This window comes from Heptranchias perlo, unplaced genomic scaffold, assembly GCF_035084215.1.
Source record: "Heptranchias perlo isolate sHepPer1 unplaced genomic scaffold, sHepPer1.hap1 HAP1_SCAFFOLD_44, whole genome shotgun sequence".
NCBI lineage: Eukaryota > Metazoa > Chordata > Chondrichthyes > Hexanchiformes > Hexanchidae > Heptranchias > Heptranchias perlo.
Genome location: NW_027139453.1, coordinates 9051853 through 9076503, shown reverse-complemented (window position 1 = coordinate 9076503; position 24651 = coordinate 9051853). Strand labels below are relative to the sequence as shown.

General features: G+C 52.6%; 1 protein-coding gene across 1 annotated transcript in view; it reads left to right on the top strand.

Annotated features, from left to right (window-relative positions):
* The window catches only part of LOC137312849 (alpha-2-macroglobulin-like), a 168991-nt gene that overhangs the window by 102110 nt on the left and 42230 nt on the right, over positions 1 to 24651 (top strand). Inside the window, exons 24-31 of the mRNA XM_067979245.1 lie at positions 3951 to 4127; positions 9005 to 9086; positions 11597 to 11753; positions 14348 to 14428; positions 15214 to 15268; positions 21464 to 21546; positions 23488 to 23650; positions 24090 to 24307. Coding sequence (XP_067835346.1) covers positions 3951 to 4127; positions 9005 to 9086; positions 11597 to 11753; positions 14348 to 14428; positions 15214 to 15268; positions 21464 to 21546; positions 23488 to 23650; positions 24090 to 24307 — 1016 coding nt within the window. The remainder of the gene's footprint in view (positions 1 to 3950; positions 4128 to 9004; positions 9087 to 11596; positions 11754 to 14347; positions 14429 to 15213; positions 15269 to 21463; positions 21547 to 23487; positions 23651 to 24089; positions 24308 to 24651) is intronic.

The following is a 24651-nucleotide window of genomic DNA, read 5'->3' as shown; positions in this document are numbered from 1 at the left end:
GTTTTGGTGGTCAGTTTGTTGTTGTGTTTTGGGGATTGTGATGGGTTGAGTTACACAGATAAAGATTGGGTTTCTGTTTACAGATACAGGTTTGTTTATTTTTATTGGGATTGAGATTGTGCCTTTGGGGATTGTGTTCAAGGTATTTTCAAAATTGATATTGGGGTATCTTTTGGGATTGAATTTCTAGTTGTAATTTTTGATTGAAATTCGGGTTTAGTTTTGGGAATTGGGATTGTGTTTTGGGGATTGGGATTGTATTTTGAGGATTGAGGTTGGAGTTGTGTTTTTGGGATTATGATTGCGATTGTATTTTGGTATTGACATTTAGATTTTGTTTCAGGATTGAAATTGACGCTATGTTTTGGGATTGAGATTGGGGCTGTTTTTAAGGGATTGAGATTGAGGTTGCGTTTGGGGATTGAGATTAGTGTTGTGTTTTGGCGATTGAGATTGGATTTGTGTTTGGGGATTGAGATTGGGTTATGTTTTTGTGATTGATATTGGGGCTGTGTTTTGGCGATTGAGATTGGGATTGTGTTTTGGGAATTGAGATTGAGGTTCTGTAATGGGGATTGAGTTTGGGATTGTTTTTTGGGGATTGAGATTGAGGTTGTGTATTGGGGATTGAAATTGGAGTTGTGTTTGGGGATTAAGATTGGGTTATGTTTTTGTGATTGATATTGGGGTTGTGTTTTGGGGATTGAGGTTGTGATTATGTTTTGGGATTGAGATTGGGTTGTGTTTTCTGGGTATGAGATCGGTTGTGCTTTGGGATTGAGATTGGGTTTTGTTTTGGGGATTGAGATTGGGTTGTGTTTTCTGGGTATGAGATCGGTTGTGCTTTGGGATTGAGATTGGGTTTTGTTTTGGGGATTGAGATTGGGTTGTGTTTTAGGGATTGAGATTGGGTTGTGTTTTGGGGATTGAGATTGGGATTGTGTTTTGCGGATTGAGATTGAGATTGGGTTGTGTTTTGGGGATTGAGATTGGGTTGTGTTTTGGGGATTGAGATTGAGATTGGGTTGTATTTTGGGGATTTTGATTGGGTTGTGTTTTGGGGATTGAGATTGGGATTGTGTTTTGGGGATTGTGATTGAGATTGGGTTGTATTTTGGGGATTGAGATTGGGTTGTGTTTTGGGGATTGAGATTGGGATTGTGTTTGGGGGATTGAGATTGGGTTGTGTTTTGGGGATTGAGATTGGGTTGTGTTTTGGGGATTGAGATTGAGATTGGGTTGTGTTTTTGGGGATTGAGATTGAGATTGGGTTGTGTTTTGGGGATTGAGATTGAGATTGGGTTGTATTTTGGGGATTGAGATTGGGTTGTGTTTTTGGGGATTGAGATTGAGATTGGGATTGTGTTTTGGGGATTGAGATTGGGTTGTGTTTTGGGGATTGAGATTGAGATTGGGTTGTGTTTTTGGGGATTGAGATTGAGATTGGGTTGTGTTTTGGGGATTGAGATTGAGATTGGGTTGTATTTTGGGGATTGAGATTGGGTTGTGTTTTGGGGGATTGAGATTGCGGTTGTGTTAGGGTGGGTTTCGGTATTGTGATTGGGATTGTGTTTGTAGTTACGTTTGGATTTGAGATTGTGTTTATAGTTGGGGTTGAGATTTGGGGTCGTTATTTGAGTTGTGTTTAGCGTTGGGTGTGGGGATTGTAATTGGGATCCAGATTGGGTTTGGGACCGAGATTGGGATTGGGTTTGAGATTGAGATTTGGGGTTGTGATTTGAATTGTGTTTAGCGTTGTGCTTGGGTGTTGTAATTGGGATCGAGATTGGGTTTTGGATTGTGATTGGGGTTGTGTTTCGTGATTGAGATTGAGATTGGATCTGAGTTTAGGATTGAGAATAGGGTTGGGATTGGGTTTTGGATCGAGATTGGTTTTGGTGCTCAGATTCAAATTGTGGTAGGGTTTCGGATTGTGATGTGGATTGGGTTTGGGCTTTGGATTGGGATTGAGATTGAGATTGTTGTTAGGTCTGGGATTGAGATTTAAATTAGGTTTGTTATTCGGTTTAGCATTGGGATTCAGATTGGGATTTTTTTTATAATTCGTTCATGGGATGAGGGCGTCGCTGGCAAGGCCATCATTTATTGCCCATCCCTAATTGCCCTTGAGAAGGTGATGGAGAGCCACCTTCTTGAACCGCTGCAGTCTGTGTGGTGAAGGTTCTCCCACAGTGCCGGTGCCTCGTGGTCCGATGCTGGGTGGTCCGTCAGGTTTTAGTCTTATTATTACTTTTTTAAGCGATATTTTACAACTGTGTGGCTGGGTCGGCCATTTCAGAGGGCAATTAAGAATCAACCACATTGCTGTGAGTCTGGAGTCACATATAGGCCAGACCAGGTAATGTCCTTCCCTAAAGGACTTTAGTGAACCAGATGGGTTCTTATGATATTCCAGTAGTTTCATGGCCACCATTACTGATACTAGTACTTTAATTCCAGATTTTATTTAATTAATTGAATTTAAATTCCCCAGCTGCCGTGGTGGGATTTGAACTCATGACTCCGGATTATTTGTCCAGGCCTCTGGATTTCCAGTCCAGTAAAATAACCACTATGCTACCGTACCCCCATTGAGGTTGTGGTTGGATTTGGGATTGTGATAGCAATTGAGTTTGTGTTTGTGTTTGGGATTGTGTTTGGGATTGTGATGAGGATTGATATTGGGATTGGGATTGGGTTTGGGATGGTGATGGGGATTGAGATTGGGATTGGCATTGGGTTTGAGCTTGAGATTGGGGTTGAGATTGGGATTGGGATTGAGATTGAGATTGGGATTGCCATTGTGGTTGGGATTGATATTGAGTTTGGTGTTGAGATTGAGATTGGGATTGATATTGTGGTTGGGATTCAGATTGAGTTTGGGATTGAGTTTGGGATTGAGTTTGGGATTGAGATTGAGATTGGGATTGGGATTGAGATTGGGATTGGGATTGAGTTTGAGATTGAGATTGAGATTGGGATTGAGTTTGAGATTGAGATGGCAATTGGGTTTGGGTTTGGGTTTGAGATTGAGATTGGGATTGAGATTGGGATTGAGTTTGAGATTGAGATTGGGATTGAGATTGAGATTGGGATTGAGATTGAAATTGGGTTTGAGTTTGAGATTGAGATTGGGTTTGGGTTTGAGATTGGGATTGGGTTTGGATTTGAGATTGAGATTGAGATTGAGATTGGGATTGAGATTGGGATTGGGTTTGGGTTTGAGATTGAGATTGAGATTGGGATTGAGATTGGGATTGAGTTTGAGATTGAGATTGGGATTGGGTTTGGGTTTGAGATTGAGATTTGGATTGAGATTGAGATTGGGTTTGGGATTCGGAATGAGATTGAGATTGGGATTGAGAATGGGATTGGGTTCGGGTTTGAGATTGGGATTGGGTTTGGGTTTGAGATTGAGATTGAGATTGTGATTGAGATTGAGATTGGGTTTGAGATTGGTATTGGGATTGAGATTGGGTTTGGGATTGGAATTTAGTTTGTGATTGGGATTGAGATTGGATTTGGGATTGTGGTTGGGTTTTGGATTGTGATAGGGATTGAGATTTGTGTTTGGGATTGTGATGGGGATTCAGATTGGGATTGGGATTGGGTTTGATCTTGAGGTTGATCTTGGGTTCAGGATTGTGATGGGGATTGAGATTGGGATTGGGTTTAGGATTGAGATTGAGATTGGGTTTGGGTTTGTGATTGGGATTGAGATTGAGATTGGGATTGAGAGTGGGATCGGGATTGAGAGTGGGATTGGGATTGAGAGTGGGATTGGGATTGAGATTGTGGTTGGGTTTGGGATTGAGACTGCAATTGAGGTTGGCGTTGGGATTTGTAAGTCTTTGAATCAATCTGACCGAACTATAAATCGGAATGCAATCATTGTGTATCTCCTGTTTTTGAAGTGCATGTGATTGCCTCTCCCTCTCTCCTATCTCCAGGGGACATCATGGGTTCAGCGATGGAGAATCTCGATGGTTTATTGAGACTACCCACGGGATGTGGGGAGCAGAATATGGTGAAATTCGCCCCTAATATATATGTACAGAGGTACCTGAATCAAACCAATCATCTCACCGAGGAAATCCAGGCCAAGGCGATCAGCTTCCTACAGACAGGTACGATCCTTTCAAGAGTCTCCGCCTCCAAATGATCCCCACCCCCAGGTGTTGAGCCTCTCGATGGGTTCATGTGGGTTAGCTCCCTGCCAGGTTCTCGTACTCGGGGACCTGAAGTCATACCCAGCCCCAGACGGAGAGGATGAAGTGTTCCTCCCTCTGATAGAGACTGGGTGGGTCAGTGGGTCACACAGTGTGAGTGTGTGGGAGATTGTGTGAGTTTCAGTATGTTTATGTATCTTAGTGTGTACACGAGTGTGTATGTGTGTGTGTCTCTCTCTCTTTGTCACTCTGCCTGTACTAATGCCTTGTTTGTGTTTGAATTACTATGGGTCTGTCCGTGTGAATCATTTTGCCTGTATCATTGTGTCTGTCTGTTTCCCCTCTCTGTCTGTCTGTCTCTCTCAGTCCCTTTGTGTCTCCATCTCTGTCTCTCTTTCTCTCTCTGTTGTCTCTCTCTGTGTCGCTACATATGTCTCTCTTTCACGCTCTGTCTGCTCTCTCTCTCTGTCTCTATCTCTGTTTCTCTTTAACTCTCTGTTGTCATAGATTCATAGAGTCATAGAGTTATACAGCAGGGATAGAGGCCCTTCGGCCCGTCGTGTCCGCGCCGGCCATCAGCCCTGTCTATCTAATCCCATATTCCAGCATTTGGTCCGTAGCCTTGTATGCTATGGCATTTCAAGTGCTCATCCAAATGCTTCTTGAATGTTGTGAGGGTTCCTGCCTCCACAACCCTTTCAGGCAGTGAGTTCCAGACTCCAACCACCCTCTGGGTGAAAAAGTTATTTCTCAAATCCCCTGTAAACCTCCCGCCTTTTAACTTGAACCTATGTCCCCTTGTTATAGAACCCTCAACGAAGGGAAAATGCTCCTTAGTATCCATCCTATCTGTGCCCCTCATAATTTTGTACACCTCAATCATGTCCCCCCTCAGCCTCCTCTGCTCCAAGGAAAACAAACCCAATCTTCCCAGTCTCTCTTCATAGCTGAAGCGCTCCAGCCCTGGTAACATCCTGGTGAATCTCCTCTGCACCCTCTCCAAAGCGATCACATCCTTCCTGTGGTGTGGCGACCAGAACTGCACACAGTACTCCAGCTGTGGCCTAACCAGTGTTTTATACAGCTCCATCATAACCCCCTTGCTCTTATATTCTATGCCTCGGCTAATAAAGGCAAGTATCCAATATGCCTTCTTTACCACCTTATCTACCTGTTCCGCCGCCTTCAGGGATCTGTGAACTTGCACACCAAGATCCCTCTGACCCTCTGTCTTGCCTAGGGTCCTCCCATTCATTGTCTATTCCCTTGCCTTGTTAGTCCCTCCAAAGTGCATCACCTCGCAGTTTTCCGGGTTAAGTTCCATTTGCCACTGATCCGCCCATCTGACCAACCCATCTATATCGTCCTGCAGACTGAGGCTATCCTCCTCGCTATTTACCACCCTACCAATTTTTGTATCATCAGCGAACTTACTGATCATACCTTTTACATTCATATCCAAGTCATTAATGTAGACCACAAACAGCAAGGGACCCAGCACCGATCCCTGTGGTACCCCACTGGCCACAGGCTTCCAGTCACAAAAACAACCTTCGACCATCACCCTCTGCCTTCTGCCACGAAGCCAGTTTTGTATCCAAAGTGCCAAGGCACCCTGGATTGCATGGGCTCGTACCTTCTTGACCAGTCTCCTGTGGCGGACTTTATCGAAGGCCTTACTGAAATCCATGTATACCACATCCACTGCGTTACCCTCATCCACACGCCTCGTCACCCCCTCAAAAAATTCAATCAAATTAGTCAGACATGATCTTGCCTTGACAAAGCCATGTTGACTATTCCTGATTAATCCCTGCTTCTCCAAGTGGAGACGAATTTTGTCCTTCAGAATTTTTTCCAATAATTTTCCTGCCACTGATGTTGGGCTCACTGGCCTGTAGTTCCCCGGTTTTTCCCTACTCCCCTTCTTGAATAATGGTATTACATTAGCGGTTCTCCAGTCCTCTGGCACATCCCCTGTGGCCAGAGAGGTTCTGAATATATGTGTCAGAGCCCCCGCAATCTCCTCCTTTGCCTCACACAGTAGCCTGGGATACATTTCGTCCGGGCCTGGGGATTTATTCATTTTTAGGCCTGCGAAAACCGCCAATACCTCCTCCCGCTCGATGTTAATATGTTCCAGTATATCACAGTCCCCCTGCCGTATTTCTATGTCTACATCGTCCTTCTCCATAGTGAAAACAGATACAAAAAAATCATTTAGAACCCCTCCTACATCTGCCGGCTCCACACACAGATTGCCATTTTTGTCCCGAATGGGCCCTATTTTTTCCCTAGTCATCCTCTTACCCTTAATATACTTATAAAACATCTTAGGATTTTCCTTTATTTTGCTCGCCAGTGTTATTTCATGGCCCCTCCTTGATCTCCTAATAACTTTTTTAAGTAACCCCCTGCACTTTTTGTACTCCTCTAGGCCTTCCTCCGTCTTTAGCCTTTTGTATCTGCCAAAAGCCCTCCTTTTTTTCCTAATCCATTCTCGTTTATCCCCTGACATCCAAGGTTCCCTGGAGTTCTTGGAACCACCCTTGACCTTTACGGGAACATGTTGCCATTGTATGGTCTCAATCTCCCTTCTGAAAGACTCCCATTGCTCCGATGCGGATTTTCCTACAAGCAGCTGATCCCAGTCCATTTTGGCCAGATCCTGCCTTATCCTATTAAAATCGGCCTTCCCCCAATTTAGAACCTTTATTTCCGGCCCCTCCCTGTCCTTTTCCATGACCACCTTAAATCTCACCGAATTATGGTCACTGTCACCAAAGTGCTCACCTACTAGCACTTCTTCCACTTGGCAGGCCACATTCCCTAGAATTAGGTCCAGTACCGCCCCCTCTCTTGTAGGACTTTCTGCATGCTGGCTCAAAAAGCTCTCCTGGATGCACGTTAAGAATTTTGTACCCTCTAAGCCTTTTACACTTTGAGTATCCCAGCTAATATTGGGGAAGTTGAAATCCCCCACTATTATTACCCTATTATTTGCACAATTTTCTGAGATTTGCCTGCATATCTGTTCCTCTATCTCCCCCTGACTGTTTGGGGGCCTGTAGTACACTCCCATCAAAGTGCTTGCCCCCTTTTTGTTTTTAAGCTCCACCCATATGGCCTCATTAGAGGAACCTGCTAATATATCATCCCTCCTTATGGCAGTAATTGATTCTTTAATTAATATTGCGACCCCCCCTCCTCTTATACCTCCCCCTCTGTCTCGCCTGAAGATTCTGTACCCCGGAATATTGAGCTGCCAGTCTTGCCCCTCCCTCAACCATGTCTCTGTGACAGCAACAATATCATACTCCCATGTGTTTATCAACACCTTCAGTTCATCCACATTATTTGCAAGACTCCTTGCATTAAAATAGATGCCATCCAGCCTTGCCCTCACATATTTGCCCTGTCTTCCAAGCTGACTTTTTTTCTCTATATTTGGCTGCACATCACCCCCTATTGTAGCTCCACTCTGTATCCCATCCCCCTGCCAAGTTAGTTTAACCCCCCCTCCCCCCCCCCCCCCCCCACAACAGTGCTAGCAAACCTCCACGCAAGGATATTTGTCCCGCTCTGCTTCAGGTGCAACCCGTCCGACTTGTACAAGTCCCACATTCCCCAGAAGCAGGCCCAGTGATCCAGGAAACTGAAACCATCCCTCCTGCACCAACTCTTTAGCCACGCATTCATCTGTTCTATCCTCCTATTTCTATACTCACTAGCCCGTGGCACTGGGAGTAATCCAGAGATTACAACCTTTGAGGTCCTGCTCTTTAATCTGCTACCTAGCTCCCTAAATTCTTGATGCAGGACCTCATCTCCTTTCCTACCTATCTCGTTGGTCCCAATGTGGACCACGACCTCTGCCTGCTCACCCTCCCCCTTGAGAATGCCCTGTAGCCGCTCAGTGACATGACTCTCTCTGAGTCTCTATCTCTGTCTCTCTTTCTCTCTCTGTCTGGCTATCGCTCTCTCTCTCTGTCTCTCTCTCTCTCTCCGTCTCTATCTCTGTATCCCTCTCTGTGCCTCTCTCTCTGTCTCTATCTCTGTCCCTCATTCTCTCTCTATCTGCCTCTGTCTCTGGCTCTCTCCATGTCTCTTCATTATCTATATTTCTCTCTCTCTCTGTCTCTCTGTCTCTCGTTCTCTATTTCTGTGTCTCTATCTATGTCTCCCTTTCTCTCTTTGTCTCTCTTTTTCTCTCTGTTTCTTTCTGTCTCTCTCCCATTGTTTATTTCTCTGTCTCTCTTTCCCTCTGTGTCTCCACCTCTGTCTCTATTTCTCTCTGCGTGTCTCTATCTCTGTCTCTCTTTCTCCCTGCATCTCTATCTCAGTCTATCTCTCTCTCTGTCTCTCTATCTCTGTCTCCCTTTCTCTCTCTGTGCCTCTATTTCTGTCTCTCTTTCTCTCTCTGTGTCTGCATCTCTGTCTCTCTTTCTCTTTGATGTCTCTATCTCTGTCTCTCTTTCGCTCTGTGTTTCTATCTCTTTGTCTTTTTCTCTCTCTGTGCCCCTATATCTGTCTCTATTTCTATCTGTGTCTCTATCTCTGTCTTTCTTTCTCTCTATCTCGGTCTCTTTTTCTCGGTGTGCCTCTATCTCTGTCTCTCTCTCTCTGTGTCTCTATCCGGGTCTCTCTCTCTCTCTGTATCTCTTTCTCTCTCATTCTCTCTCTGTATCCCTCTCTCTCTCTATCTCTCTCTCTCTTTGTCTCTCTCTCTTTGTCTCTCTCTCTTTCTCGCTCTGAATTTCTATCTCTGTCTGTCTGTCTCTCTCTCTGTGCCACTTTTAACCTACAATTAATTCGTTCTCTCTCCTCCCCCACAGGTTACCAGCGCCAACTGACGTTCAAACACAGTGATGGTTCCTTCAGCGCGTTCGGGGAGAGTGATCCCGAGGGGAACACTTGGTATCTGTTTCTCCACCCATTCCAGTCACACTCACAAACCATGGGCATCCCCAGTACACAGAGAGGGCACGGCCTTGCCTCTGGGGGACTCAGCCCCACACACACAGCAGACAAGGCCCAGGCTCTGTCCTCGGCCTGTAGGGAGACCCCCACCACTCGCCCCCCCCACTCCCCGACGCATACACAGCAGGCAAGGCCCAGTCTCCATCCGCGGCCTGTGCTGCGACCTCACCCAACACACACACAGACAGCAGGCAAGGCCCAGGCTACGTCCCCGGCCTGTAGTGAGACTACCACCCCACCACCCCCCAACACACACACACAGCAGGCAAGGTCCAGGCTCTGTCCCCGGCCTGTGCTGCGACCTCCACCCCCAAACACACACACACACACACAACACACACATACAGAGCAGGCAAGGCCCAGGCTCCGTCTCCGGCCTATACTGTGTTAGCTAATCTCCCCGGGGGTGTCCACAATTGTCCTCAGTGACCCCATGGTTCGGGAGCGCGTTAATTTTCCTGGGTCCCTGCTCCTGAACCTGTCCTATGAATGGGAAAGTGTGTATTGGGTAAGAGAGTTATATTGTGAGAGAGAGAGTGGAGAGATAGAGAGTGGATAGAGAGAGAGAGGGGGGAGAGAGGGAAATAGAGACAGAGGGGAGAGAGAGAGAGGGAGGGAGAGAGAAATTGAGAGAGAGAGGGAGAGATTGAGAGAGAGAGAGGAGAGAGACAGAAAGAGAGAGAGGAGAGAGGCAGAGAGAGAGAGGAGAGAGGAGAGAGGAGAGAGGGGGAGACAGAGAGAGGTGGACAGAGATTAGTGAGAGGCAGAGAGGGGAGAGACAGAGAGAGGTGGAGAAGAGCTTCAGAGAGGGAGACAGAGAGGGGAAAGACAGAGAGAGAATAGAGACAGAGAGAGAGGAGAGTGACAGAGAGAGAGAGGGAAAAAGAGAGACAAACAGACAGAGAGACTTACAGACAGAGAAGGGGGGACAGGGAGGGAGACAGAGAGAGAGTGAGGAGGGAGGGAGAGAGAGAGGAGGGAGACGAGAGGGACAGGGACGGAGGGAGGGAGAGAGGGAGAGACAGAGGGAAAGAGAGACTGAGAAGGAGAGAAGGGGAGAGAGAGGGAGAGGCAGAGAAGGAGAGAGGGAGTGAGACAGGGAGAGAGTGAGTGAGACAGGGAGAGAGGGAGTGAGACAGGGAGAGAGGGAGAGAGGCAGAGAAGGATAGAGGGAGAGGGAGGGAGAGAGCTACAAGGAAGGAGAGCAGGAGAGGGGAGAGAGAAGGTGACAGAGAGAGAGAGACTGAGAAGGAGAGGCAGAGGGAGAGAGAGTGAGAGAGAGGGAAAGTCAGAGAAGTAGAGAGTGTGTGAGTCATGGAAAGAGACAGGGAGAGAGGGAGCGAGACGGGGAGAGAGGGAGCCAGACAGACAGAGACAGAGAGGGAGAAGGTGATGAAGACAGGTAGAAAGAGAAGGAGAGGAAGAGATGGAGAGAGCGAGGAAGCGAGGGAGAGAGGAAGAGGGAGAGAGGGAGAAGGAGAGGAAGCGGAAGAAAGACAGAGAGGTGGAGGGCGCGAGATAGAAAGAGGGACACAGAGAGCGAGACACAGAGAGCGAGAGAAACAGAGAGCGAGAGAAACAGACAGCGAGAGAAACAGAAGAGAGAGGAACACAGAGATAGAGAGAAACAGAGAGAGACTGAGAGATAGAGAAAGAGAGGAAGAGAGACAAAGTGAGACACAAGAGGAAGAGACAGATGGAGAGAGTGAGAGACGGAGACCGAGAGATTGGGAGGGAGAAAGTGTGGGACAGGGAGAGAGAGAGTGAAACAGAGGGGTGGGCGAGAGTGACATAGGCAGAAAGACAAAGAGAGAAAGGGAGAACGGGAGAGAGAGAGACAGAGAGGGAGATGAAGAATCGGAAAGACAGAGGGAGAGAGCGAGAAGGCAAACAGAGACAGAGAGAGACAGAAACACAGAGAGAGAAAGACATCGCGACACAGAGACAGAGAGACAGACATAGACATAGAGAGAGAGAGACAAAGAGGGCGAGTGAGAGTGAGCAAGATACAGAGAGAAAGAGGGGAGAGATGGGAGAGAAAGAGAGAGAGGGCGAGGAAGAGAGAGGGGAGAAAGAGAGAATGAGGAAGAGAGGGGAAAGGGCAAGAGAGAGAGGCGGAGAGAGGGGAAGAGAGGGGAGAGAGGGGGGTAGAAAGACAGAGAGAGGGAGGGAGAGACAGAAGTAGGGAACGGAGAGAGATAGAGAGAGGGAGTGAGAGAGATGGAGTGAGAGAGAGAGGGAGAAGTAGATAGTTGCACCGCCTACGTGTTACTTCCTTGCACCCCTCTCTCTGACACACTCCGCACCTCCCTCTCTCTCATACTCTCTCATACTCTCTCTCCCTCTCTCTCTCACTCTCTCTCACTCTCTCTCACTCTCTCTCACTCTCTCTCACTCAATCTCTCTCTCACCCTCACTCCCTCACTCTCTCTCTCTTTCTCACTCAGGCTGACAGCCTTTGTGCTGAAATCCTTCCTCCAGGCTCGGACGTTTATCTTCATCGATGATTCCGTCCTTCGCCAGTCAACCAGATTCTTCCTGAAATACCGTCTGGAGTCGGGCTGTTTCGCCAGTGTGGGCCATTTGTGGAACAACGCCATGCAGGTAAAGGGGTTCGGGCGGTCATTTCTGAGGGAGTGCTGCACTGTTGGGGGTCAGTACTGAGGGCGTGCTGCACTGTCGGAGGGTCAGTGCTGAGGGAGTGCTGCACTGTCGGAGGGTCAGTGTTGAGGGAGCGCTGCACTGTCGGAGGGTCAGTACTGTGGGAGTGCTGCACTGTCAGAGGGTCAGTACTGAGGGAGTGCTGCACTGTCGGAGGGTCAGTACCGAGGGAGTGCTGCACTGTCAGAGGGTCAGTAATGAGGGAGCGCTGCACTGTCGGAGTCAGGAAGAGCATGCCAGCAGCAGCAGCAGGCGTACCTAAAAATGATGTGCCAACCTGATGAAGCAACAACTCAGGACTACATGCATGCTAAACAGCGGAAGCAACATGCCATAGACAGAGCTAAGCGATTCCACAACCAACGAATCAGATCAAAGCTCTGCAGTCCTGCCACATCTAGTCGTGAATGGTGGTGGACAATTAAACAACTAACGGGAGGAGGAGGCTCTGCAAACATCCCCATTCTCAATGATGGCGGAGTCCAGCACGTGAGTGCAAATGACAAGGCTGAAGCGTTTGCAACCATCTTCAGCCAGAAGTGCCGAGTGGATGATCCATCTCAGCCTCCTCCCGATATCCCCACCATCACAGAAGCCAGTCTTCGGCCAATTCGATTCACTCCACGTGATATCAAGAAACGGCTGAGTGCACTGGATACAGCAAAGGCGATGGGTCCCGAAAACATCCCAGCTTTAGTGCTGAAGACTTGTGCTCCAGAACTAGCTGCGCCTCCAGCCAAGCTGTTCCAGTACAGCTACAACACTGGCATCTACCCGACAATGTGGAAAATTGCCCAGGTATGTCCTGTCCTCAAAAAGCAGGACAAATCCAATCCGGCCAATTACCGCCCCATCAGTCTAATCTCAATCATCAGCAAAGTGATGGAAGGTGTCGTCGACAGTGCTATCAAGCGGCACATACTCACCAATAAACTGCTCACCGATGCTCAGTTTGGGTTCCGCCAGGACCACTCGGCTCCAGACCTCATTGCAGCCTTGGTCCAAACATGGACAAACGAGTTGAATTCCAGAGGTGAGGTGAGAGTGACTGCCCTTGACATCAAGGCAGCATTTGACCGAGTGTGGCACCAAGGAGCCCTACTTAAATTGAAGTCAATGGGAATCAGGGGGAAAACTCTCCAGTGGCCGGAGTCATACCTAGCACAAAGGAAGATGGTAGTGGTTGTTGTAGGCCAATCATCTCAGCCCCAGGGCATTGCTGCAGGAGTTCCTCAGGGCAGTGTCCTAGGCCCAACCATCTTCAGCTGCTTCATCAATGACCTTCGCTCCATCATAAGGTCAGAAATGGGGATATTCGCTGATGACTGCACAGTGTTCAGTTCCATTCGCAACCCCTCAGATAATGAAGCAGTCCGAGCTTGCATGCAGCAAGAGCTGGACAACATCCAGGCTTGGGCTCATAAGTGGCAAGTAACATTCGCGCCAGATAAGTGCCAGGCAAAGGCCATGTCCAACAAGAAAGAGTCGAACCACCTCCCCTTGACATTCAACGGCATTACCATCGCCGAATCCCCCACCATCAACATCCTGGGGGTCACCATTGACCAGAAACTGAACTGGACCAGCCATATAAATACTGTGGCTACGAGAGCAGGTCAGAGGCTGGGTATTGTGCGCCGAGTGACTCACCTCCTGACTCCACAAAGCCTTTCCACCATCTACAAGGCACAAGTCAGGAGTGTGATGGAATACTCTCCACTTGCCTGGATGAGTGCAGCTCCAACAACACTCAAGAAGCTTGACAACATCCAAGATAAAGCAGCCCGCTTGATTGGCACCCCATCCACCACACTAAACATTCACTCCCTTCACCACCGGCGCACTGTGGCTGCAGTGTGCACCATCCAGAGGATGCACTGCAGCAACTCGCCAAGGCTTCTTCGACAGCACCTCCCAAACCCGCGACCTCTACCACCTAGAAGCACAAGAGCAGCAGGCGCATGAGAACAACACCACCTGCACGTTCCCCTCCAAGTCACACACCATCCCGACTTGGAAATATATCGCCGTTCCTTCATTGTCGCTGGGTCAAAATCCTGGAACTCCCTTCCTAACAGCACTGTGGGAGAACCGTCACCACACGGACTGCAGCGGTTCAAGAAGGCGGCTCACCACCACCTTCTCGAGGGCAATTAGGGATGGGCAATAAATGCTGGCCTCGCCAGCGACGCCCACATCCCGTGAACGAATTAAAAAAAAAGTACCGAGGGAGCGCTGCACTGTCGGAGGGTCAGTACTGAGGGATTGCTGCACTGTCGGAGGGTCAGTACTGAGGGAGTGGTGCACTGTCGGTGGATCAGTACTGAGGTAGCGCTGCACTGTCCAAGGGTAAGTACTGAGGGATTGCTGCACTATCGGTGGGTCAGTACTGAGGGAGCGCTGCACTGTCGGAGGGTCAGTACCGAAGGAGCGCTGCACTATCGGTGGGTCAGTACTAAGGGAGCACTGCACTGTCGGAGGGCCAGTACCAAAGGAGCGCTGCACTGTCGGATCTTGACTTGTTTCCATCCCCTCAGGGTGGAGTCGATGATCACATTTCGCTGTCAGCTTACGTCACCTCGACCTTACTCGAATTGAACAAAACGGACCGTTTGATGGTAAGAGACCTTTGGTCCTGGAGCGTTACGGCGCTCGGGGTTGGGAGGCGGGGTACGGGCGTGACAACGCGCTGTGACAGATTTGTGTGACGGAAATGTGGTGGACTGGTGTATCAAACCATCATGATGGCTTCGTGTGACAGACTGAGGTGTGACCTCCGTGAAGAGGAGAGCGGGATGAAGATTGGAAAAGGGAAAATATGAGACGGGGTTAGAGAGACAAGGGGTGAAAAAAGGAGACGGAGGGAACAGGGAGGTCGAGGGGTTCATGGGGGGCAAGCAGAGGTCAAGGGGGGCAGGGTGTCGAGTTGTGAGCGGGAGTACGGGGGTCATGGGGTCAATGGGTGATCAGTGGGACAGGGGGATGGGGGATTCACGAGTTGACAGCGGGACGGGTTGGTCAATGCGCTGATCAGGGAGACCCGGGGATCAAGGGATGTCAGGGGTGTTAATGGGGTTTCAGGGGTGCACGGGATCAAGGGGATGGGGGTTTAACGGGTGACGAGGGGTCAGGGTGACAGGCATCAAGGGGTGATGAAGGGATGGGGACAGGGAGAACAGATGGTCAAAGGATGAAAGGGGGGCCAATGGAGGGTCAGAATGGAAAGGAGACAAGGTGGTTATCGGGGAGTGAGCGGGATAGCCAACAGCGGGATCAAAGGCGGTCAGGCCATCAAGGTGTGACGGGGGATCAGCTTGCAGGGGGTCAGAGGGGAAAGTTTGGGTCAACAGCGAGCGCGAGCTTGGCCTTGCCAACAAACTCACCGAGATGTTTCTGCTTCCAGGCCGAAGAGGTGTACAGAGAATGGCGGCATCAACCGACAAGCAGGTACCAGGAAGGTGAGTATCAACGTCCTGCCCCAGCCTTGGACCTCACTCCAGTCCGTCACTGCTCGGTCTGGGCCCATACCCGACTCCAGTCCCTCACTGCCCGGTCTGGGCCGATACCTGACTCCAGTCCCTCACTGACCGGTCTGGGCATCTAGCTGACTCCAGTCGCTCACTGCCCGGCCTGGGCATCTACCTGACTCCAGTGCCTCCCTGCCAGGTCTGGGCCGACATCTGACTCCAGTCCCTTACTCCCCGGTCTGGGCTTACACATCACTCCAGTCCCTCACTCCTCGTTCTGGGCGTACACCTGACTCCAGTCCCTCACTCCACGTCTGGGCCCACACCTGACTCCAGTCCCTTACTCCCCGGTCTGGGCCCACACCTGACTCCAGTCCCTTACTCCCCGGTCTGGGCCCACACCTGACTCCAGTCCCTCACTCCTCGGTCTGGGCATCTAGCTGACTCCAGTCGCACACTGCCCGGCCTGGGCATCTACCTGACTCCAGTGCCTCCCTGCCAGGTCTGGGCCGACATCTGACTCCAGTCCCTCATTCTCCGGTCTGGGCCTAAACCTGCCTCCAGTCCATCACTCCCCGATCTGGGCGTACACCTGACTCCAGTCCCTCACTCACCGGACTGGGCCTACACCTCAATCCAGTCCCTCACTCCAAGTTCTGGGCCGACAACCGACTCCAGTCCTTCGCTTCCCGGTCTGGGCCTAAACCTGTCTTCTGTCCCTCACTCCCGGTCTGGGCCTACACACGACTCCAGTCCTTAACTCCCCGGTCTTAGACTACATCTGACTCCAGTCCCACACTCCCCGGTCTGTTCCAACACCTCACTCCAGTCCCTCACTCCCCGGTCTGGGCCTACAATTGACTTCAGTCCCTCACTCACCGGTCTGGGCCCACAACTGACTCCAGTAACTCACTCCAGGGCTTGGGCCTACACCTGACTCCAGTCCCTCACTCCCCGGTCTTAGACTACACCTGACTCCATTCCCTCATTCCCCGGTCTGGGCCTACACCTGACTCCAAAACCTCAATTCCCAGTCTGAGCCTACGCCTGACTCCAGTACCTCACTCCCCAGTCTGGGCCTACTCCTGACTCCAGACCCTCACTCCCCAGTCTGAGCCAACACCTGACTCCAGTCCCTCACTCCCCGGTCTGGGACTGCACCTGACTCAAGTGCCTCACTCCCCGGTCTGAGCCTACACCCGACTCCAGTCCCTCACTCCCAATCTGGGCCTACACCCGACTCCAGTCCCTCACACCCCGGCCTGGGCCTACACCTGACTCGAGTCGCTTACTCCCCAGTTTGGGTTTACACCTGACTCCAGTCCCTCACTCCACGGTCTGGGCCTACACCTCACTCCAGTACCTCACTCCCCGGTCTGGGCCTACACTTCACTCCAGTACCTCACTCCCCGGTCTGAGCCTGCACCCGACTCCAGTCCCTCACTCCCCGGACTGGGCCCACACCTGACTCCAGTCCCTCACTCCCCGGTCTGGGCCTACACCTGACTCCAGTCCCTCACTCCCCGGTCTGGGCCGACACCCGACAACAGTCCCTCACTCCCCAGTCTGGGTTTACACCTGAGTCCAGACCTCACTCCCCGGTCTGGGCCTACACCTGACTCCCGTCCCTCACTGCCCGGTCTGAGCCTACGCCTGACTCCAGTCCCTCACTCACCGGTCTTAGACTACACCTGACTCCATTCCCTCATTCCCCGGTCTGGGCCTACACCTGACTCCAAAACCTCAATTCCCAGTCTGGGCCTACTCCTGACTCCAGTCCCTCACTCCCCAGTCTGAGCCAACACCTGACTCCAGTCCCTCACTCCCAATCTGGGCCTACACCCGACTCCAGTCCCTCACACCCCGGCCTGGGCCTACACCTGACTCGAGTCGCTTACTCCCCAGTTTGGGTTTACACCTGACTCCAGTCCCTCACTCCACGGTCTGGGCCTACACCTCACTCCAGTACCTCACTCCCCGGTCTGGGCCTACACCTCACTCCAGTACCTCACTCCCCGGTCTGGGCCTGCACCCGACTCCAGTCCCTCACTCCCCGGACTGGGCCGACACCCGACAACAGTCCCTCACTCCACGGTCGGGGCCTACAACTGACTTCAGTCCCGCACTCCACCGTCTAGGCCCACACCTGACTCCAATCCCTCACTCCCCGGTCTGGGCCCACATCCGCCTCCAGTCGCTCACTCCCTGGTCTGGGCCTACACCTGACTCCAGACCCTCACTCCCTGGTCTGGGCCGACACCTGACTCCAATCCCGCACTCCCCTGTCTGAGCCTACACCTGACTCCAGTTCCTCACTCCCCGGTCTGAGCCGACACCTGACTCCAATCCCTCACTCTCAGGTCTGGGCCTACACCTGACTCCAGTCTCTCACTCCCAGGTCTGGGCCTACAACTGACTCGAGTCACTCACTCCCCTGTCTGGGCGTACACGTGACTCCAGTCCCTCACTCCCCTGTATAGGTTTTGCACCTGACTCCAGTCCATCAATCCCCGGTCTGTGCCTAAACTTGACTCCAGTCCCGCACATCCCGGTCTGTTCCTACACCTGACATCAGTCCCTCACGCCCCGGTCTGGGCCTACACCAGACTCCTGTCCCTCACTCCACGGTCTGTTCATACACTTGACTCAAGTCCCTCACACTCCGGTTTCTGCCTTCAACTGACTCCAGTCCCTCACACCCCGGTCTGGGCCTACACCTGACTTCAGTTCGTCACTCCCCCGTCTGGGCCCACACCTGACTCCAATCCCTCAATCCCCGGTCTGGGCCCACATCCGCTTCCAGTCCCTCAATCCCTCGTCTGGGCCTACACCTGACTCCAGTCCTGCACTCCCCGGTCTGTTCCCACACCTGACATCAGTCCCTCACTCCCCGGTCTGGGCCTACACCTGACTCCTGTCCCTCACTCCACGGTCTGTTCCTACACTTGACTCAAGTCCCTCACACTCCGGTTTGTTCCTTCAACTGACTCCAGTCCCTCACACCCCGGACTGGGCCTACACCTGACTCCTGTCACTCACTTCCCTGTATGGGCATCTACCTGTCTCAACTCCCTCAATCCACGGTCTGTGCCTAAACTTGACTCCAGTCCCTCACTCCCCGGTCTGGGTCTACACCTGACTCCTGTCCCTCACTCCACGGTCTGTTCCTACACTTGACTCAAGTCCCTCACACTCTGGTTTGTACCTTCACCTGACTCCAGTCCCTCACACCCCTGTCTGGGCCTATACCTGACTCCAAATCCCTCACTCCCCGGTCTGTGCCTACAACTTACTCCAGTCCCTCACACCCCGGTCTGGGCCTACACCTGACTCCAGTCCCTAACACCCCGGTCTGGGCCTACACCTGGCTCCATTCCCTCTCTCCCCGGTCTGGGCCCACTCCTGACTCCAGTCCCTCACTCCCCCGTCTGGGCCCACACCTGACTCCAATCCCTCAATCCCCGGTCTGGGCCCACATCCGCTTACAGTCCCTCACTCCCTGGTCTGAGCCCACTCCTGACTCCAGTCCCTCACTCCCCCGTCTGGGCCCACACCTGACTCCAATCCCTCAATCCCCGGTCTGGGCCCACATCCGCTTCAAGTGCCTCACACCCCGGTCTGAGCCCACACCTGACTCCAGTCCCTCACTCCCCTGTATAGGTTTTGCACCTGAATCCACTCCCTCAATTCCCGGTCTGTGCCTAAACTTGACTCCAGTCCCTCACTCCCCGGTCTGGGACTAAACCTGACTCCAGTCCCTCACACCCCGGTCTGGGCCTACACCTGACTCCAGTCCCTCACTCCAGGGTCTGGGCCAACACCTGACTTCAGTTCGTCACTCCCCCGTCTGGGCCCACACCTGACTCCAATCCCTCAATCCCCGGTCTGGGCCCACATCCGCTTCCAGTCCCTCACTCCCTGGTCTGGGCCTACACATGACTCCAGTCCTGCACTCCCCGGTCTGTTCCTATACCTGACTCCAATCCCTCACTACCCGGTCTGAGCCTACACCTGACTCCAATCCCTCACTCTCCGGTCTGGGCCGACACCTGGCTCCAGTCTCTCACTCCAAGGTCTGGGCCTACAACTGACTCCAGTCACTCACTCCGCAGTCTGGGCGTACACCTGACTCCAGTGCCTCACACCCCGGTCTGAGCCCACACCTGACTCCAGTCCCACACGCTCCGGTCTTGGCCTACACCCGACTGAAATCCCTCACTCCCCGGCCTGGGCCTACATCTGATTCCAGTCACTCACTCACCGTTCTGGGCCTACATCCGACTCCAGTCACTCACACCCGGTCTGGGCCTACACCTGATTCCAGACCCTCACTCCCCGGTCTGGGCCTACACCTGACTCCTGTCACTCAATGCCCGGTCTGGGCATCTACCTGACTCCAGTCCCTCAATCCCCGGTCTGTGCCTACACTTGACTCCAGTCCCACACTCCCCGGTCTGGGTCTACACCTGACTCCAGTCCCGCACTTCCCGGTCTGTTCCGACACCTGACTCCAGTCCCTCACACCCCGGTTTGTGCCTACAACTGACTCGAGTCCCTCACTCCAAGGTCTGGGCCTACACCCGTCACCAGTCCCTCACTCCTCGGACTGGGCCTAAACCTGACTCCAGTCCCTCACTTCCCGGTCTTAGCTTACAGCTGAATCTAGTGCCTCACTCCGCGGTCTGGGCCTACATCTGACTCCAGTCCCTCACTCCCTGGTCTGGGCCTACACCTGACTCCAATCCATCACTCCCCGGTCTGTTCCTACACCTGACTTCAATACCTCAGTCCCCGTTCTGAGCCTACAACTGACTCCAGTACCTCACTCCCCGGTCTGAGCCTGCACCTGACTCCAGTCCCTCACTACCCGGTCTGGGACTACACCTGACTCCAGTCGCTCACTCCCCGGTCTGGGCCTACACCTGATTCTCGTCCCTCACTCCTCTGTCTGGGCCTAAACCTGACTCCAGTGCCTGACTCCCCGGTCTGGGCCTACACCTGACTCCAGTCCCTCACTCCCCGGTCTGGGGCTACAACTTACACCAATCCCTCACTCCCCGTTCTGGGCCTACACCTGACTCCAGTTCGGCACTCCTCTGTCTGGGCCTGCACCTGACTCCAGTCCCTCACTCCCCAGTCTGGGCCTACACCTGAATCCAGTGCCTCACACCCCGGTCTGAGCCTACAACTGACTCCAGTCCCTCACTCCCCGGTCTCAGCCGACACCTGACTCCAGTCCCTCACTATCCGGTCTGAGCCTACACCTGACTCCAGTCCCTCACTACCCGGTCTGGGCCTACACCTGACTCCAGTCCCTCACTCCCCGGTCTGGGCCTACATCTCAATCCAGTCCCTCACTACCCGGTCTGGGCCTACACCTGACACCAGTCCCTCACTCCCAGGCCTTGGCCAACACCTGACTCCAGTCCCTAACTCCCCAGTCTGGGTTTTGCACCTGACTCCAGTCCCTCACTCCACGGTCTGGGCCTACACCTGACTCCAGTAGCTCACTCCCCGGTCTGGGCCTACACCTGAATCCAGTCCCTCACTCCACGGTCTGGGCCTACACCCGACTCCAGTCTCTCACTCCGCAACCTGGGCCGACACCTGACTCCAGTCCCTCACACACCGGTCTGGGCCTACACCCGACTCCAATCCGTCACTAACCAGTCTGGGCCTACACCTGATTCCAGTCCCTCACTCCCCGGTCTGGGCTTACACCTGACTCCAGTCCCTCACTCCCCGGTCTGGGCCTACACCTGACTCCTGTCACTCACTGCCCAATCTGGGGATCTACCTGACTCCAGTCCCTCACTCCCCGGTCTGGGCCGACACTGGATTCCAGTCCCTCACACCTCTTTCTGGGCCTAAACCTGACTCCAGTGCCTGACTCCCCGGTCTGGGCCTACACCTGACTCCAGTCCCTCACTCCCCGGTCTGGGCCTACACCTGACACCAATCCCTCACTCCCCGTTCTGGGCCGACACCTGACTCCAGTTCCGCACTCCCCGGTCTGTTCCTACACCTGACTTCAGTACCTCACTCCCCGGTCTGAGTCTACACCTGACTCCAGTCCCTCAATCTCCGGTCTGTTCCTACACCTGACTTCAGTCCCTCACTGGAGGCCCAAAACTACTCAAGTGTAACTCCCCAGTTTGGGCCTACTCTGCGCATTCGTATTTTCAGAGCCTGCGTCCCAGTTCGGTGAAGAAGCCAACATCACACTGCCGTGGACCATAATTTCCACCAATGAGAGGGTGACCTTTGAGGTAAGATGGCTTTGGACAGTGGAGCGCTGCCGTGAGGTGAGGGAGAGGTGGTCGTTGTTATGGGTACCGTAGCCATCAGGGAAGGCAAGATGACCAAGGAATGATAGTCGTTCACACTGTAGGCCATCACCGGGTGGGTGGGGTTTGGGAGTGAGGGATTTGGGAGATTGGAGTGACAGGTATGGGAGGTGACAGGTGGGAATGAGAGGTATGGGAGGAGGGAGTGAGGGATATGGTGATGTGGGAGTGAGGGATATGGTGATGAGGGAGTGTGGGATATGGGAGATGAGAGTGTGGGATAAGGTGATGTGTGAGTGTGGGATATGGGATGTCGGAGTGAGGGATATGGGAGATGTGAGTAATTGATATGGTGATGTGGGAGTGAGTGATACGGTGATGTGGGAGTGTGGGATATGGGAGGTGGAAGCATGGGCTAAGGTGATGTGGGAGTGTGGGATATGGGAGGTGGGCGTGTTAGATAAGGTGATGTGGGAGTGTAGGATATGGGATGTGGGAGTGAGGGATATGGTGATGTGGGATTGAGGGATATGATGATGTTGGAGTGTGTGATATGGGAGGTGGGACTGTGGGATATGGGAGGTGTGAGTGTATGATATGATGAGGTGCGAGTGAGGGATATGGTGATGTGGAAGTGAGGGATACGGTGATGTGGGAGTGTGGGATATGGGAGATGGGAGTGAGTGATATGATGTTCTGGGTGTGAGAGATATCGGAGGGGAAGTAGTGATATTGGAGGTGGGAGTGCGGGATATGATAATGTTGTTTTATGGGATATAGTGATGTGGGAGTGTGGCATATGGGAGGTGGGAGTGTAGGATAATTGGAGCTGGGGATGAGGGATTATGGTGAGGTGGACATGAGGCATATGTGGAACTGGGGGTGAAAGATGTGGAAGTATGGGATATGTGGAGGTTGGAGTGAGGGATATGGGGAGTTGGGAATGAGCGCTATGGGGCGATGGGAGTGAGAAACAACGGGTGGTGGGAGTGAGGGATATGGGGCGGTGGGAGTGCATGATATGGGAGGTGGGAGTGAGGGAAGTGGGAGGTGTGAGTGAGTGATATGGTGAAGTGCGAGTTAGGGATATGGTGGTGTGGGAGTGTGGGATTTGGGAAGTGGGAGTGAGTGATATGGTAATGTGGGTGTGAGGGATATGGGAGGTGTGAGTGGGTGATATGGGAGGTGGGAGTGAAGGATATGGTGATGTGGGAGTATGGGATATGGGAGCCTGGAGTGTAGGATACTCGGAGATGGGGATGAGAGATTATGGTGAGGTGGGCATGAGGGATATGTGTAGCTGGGGGTGAAGGATATGGGGATGTGAAAGTATGGGATATGGGTAGGTCGGAGTGAGGGATATGGGGAGCTGGTATTGAGCGCTATGGGGCGGAGGGAGTGATGGATATGTGGCGGTGGGATTGAGCGATATGGGGCAGTGGGAGTGAGGAACAAGGAAAGTGGGATTGAGTGATATGGTGAGGTGGGAGTGAGGCATATGAGAGGTGGGATTGAATGATATGGGGAGGTGTGAGTGAGGAATATGGGGCGATTGGAGTAAGGGATAAGGGGAAGTGGGATTGAAACATATAGGAGGTGAGATTGAGTGATATGGGGAGGTGTGAGTGAGTTATATGGGATAATGGGAGTGAGGGATATGGGGATGTGGGAGTGAGGCATATGGGAGGTGGGATTGAGCGATATGGGGAGATGGGAGCAAGGGTTATGGGGTGTGGGATGGAGCGAGGGATATGGGAGGTGGGATTGAGCGATGAGGGGAGGTGGGAGCGAGGGACATGGGGGGTGGGATTGAGCGATATGGGGAGGTGGGAGCGAGGGATATAGGAGGTGGGATTGAGCGATATGGGGAGGTGGGTGTGAGTCTGTGTCTCTGACCTGACTTCATCTCCCTATTCTGTATAGGCGGGAGTGACAGACGGGGCCCTCGGTTGCCTGAGGAGGGCACTGGATACGGTGAACAGCACCTACACCTTGGCCCTCTTGGCCTACACCTTCACCCTGGCTGGGGACCAGGCCACGAGGGAGCAACTACTACTCAGGCTCGAGGGACTGGCCATCAAACAAGGTGGGCCTTATTCAACCGCACTCTCTCCACCCACCTCCTCCCCTACTCCCCCACAAACCAGGGCCCTGCCTGCCCCCCTGGAAGACGGGGGGGGGAGCTGGTTATTCAACCATGGTGGGAGGGGCTGTTTATTCAACCACGGGGGGGGGGGGGGGGGCTGGTTATTGAACCATGGGGGAGGTGCTGGTTATTCAACCATGGGGGGAGGGGCTGGATAATCAAAAATGGGGGAAGGGGCTGATATTCATCGGTGGGTGGAGGTTCTGGTTATTCTCCACGGAGGGTAATGAGCGGCTGCTCATTCAAACATGCGCTGAGGGGGATGGCCCTTCGACAATAAGGAGATTCACTGGCTATTCACCGCGGAGCATGTCGGGAACTGGCTCTTCAACCGTGGGGTGATGCGTAGTTAACGATGACACCGATCTCTCTGTTGCAGGCGGGTTGACCCACTGGCAGCGGGCGGACAAGGCGGAGGAGGAGGAGTGGGGGTTCTGGTGTAGGGCCCCTTCGGCGGAGGTGGAGATGACGGCCTACGTCCTGCTGGCCCTCCTCTCCAAGCCCCAGGTTACGATCTCTGACCTGAGCCAGGCAACTCCAATCGTCAGCTGGCTGGTCAAGCAGAGGAATTCCCAAGGCGGGTTTGCGTCGACGCAGGTAACTCGGGGGAGGAGGCGGAGGAGAGAGAGAACGAGAGAACACGAGGGCCAATGGCCCGACCTCACCAACTGGGAGCTGGGGTTAAATCCCACCACAGACAAAGGGGATTAAGGGCTCCTCTCTCTGATGGAGACTGGGTGGGTCAGTGGTTCCGACACTGTCATAGAATCATTGAAAGGATACAGAACAGAAAGAGGCCATTCGGCCCGCCGAGTCCGTGCCGGGTCTATGCAAGAGCAATCCAGCTAGTCCCACTCCTCTGCACTTCACCATAGCCCTGTAATTCATTTCCTTTCAAGTACTTATCCAGTTCCCTTTTGAAGGCGATGATTGAATCTGCC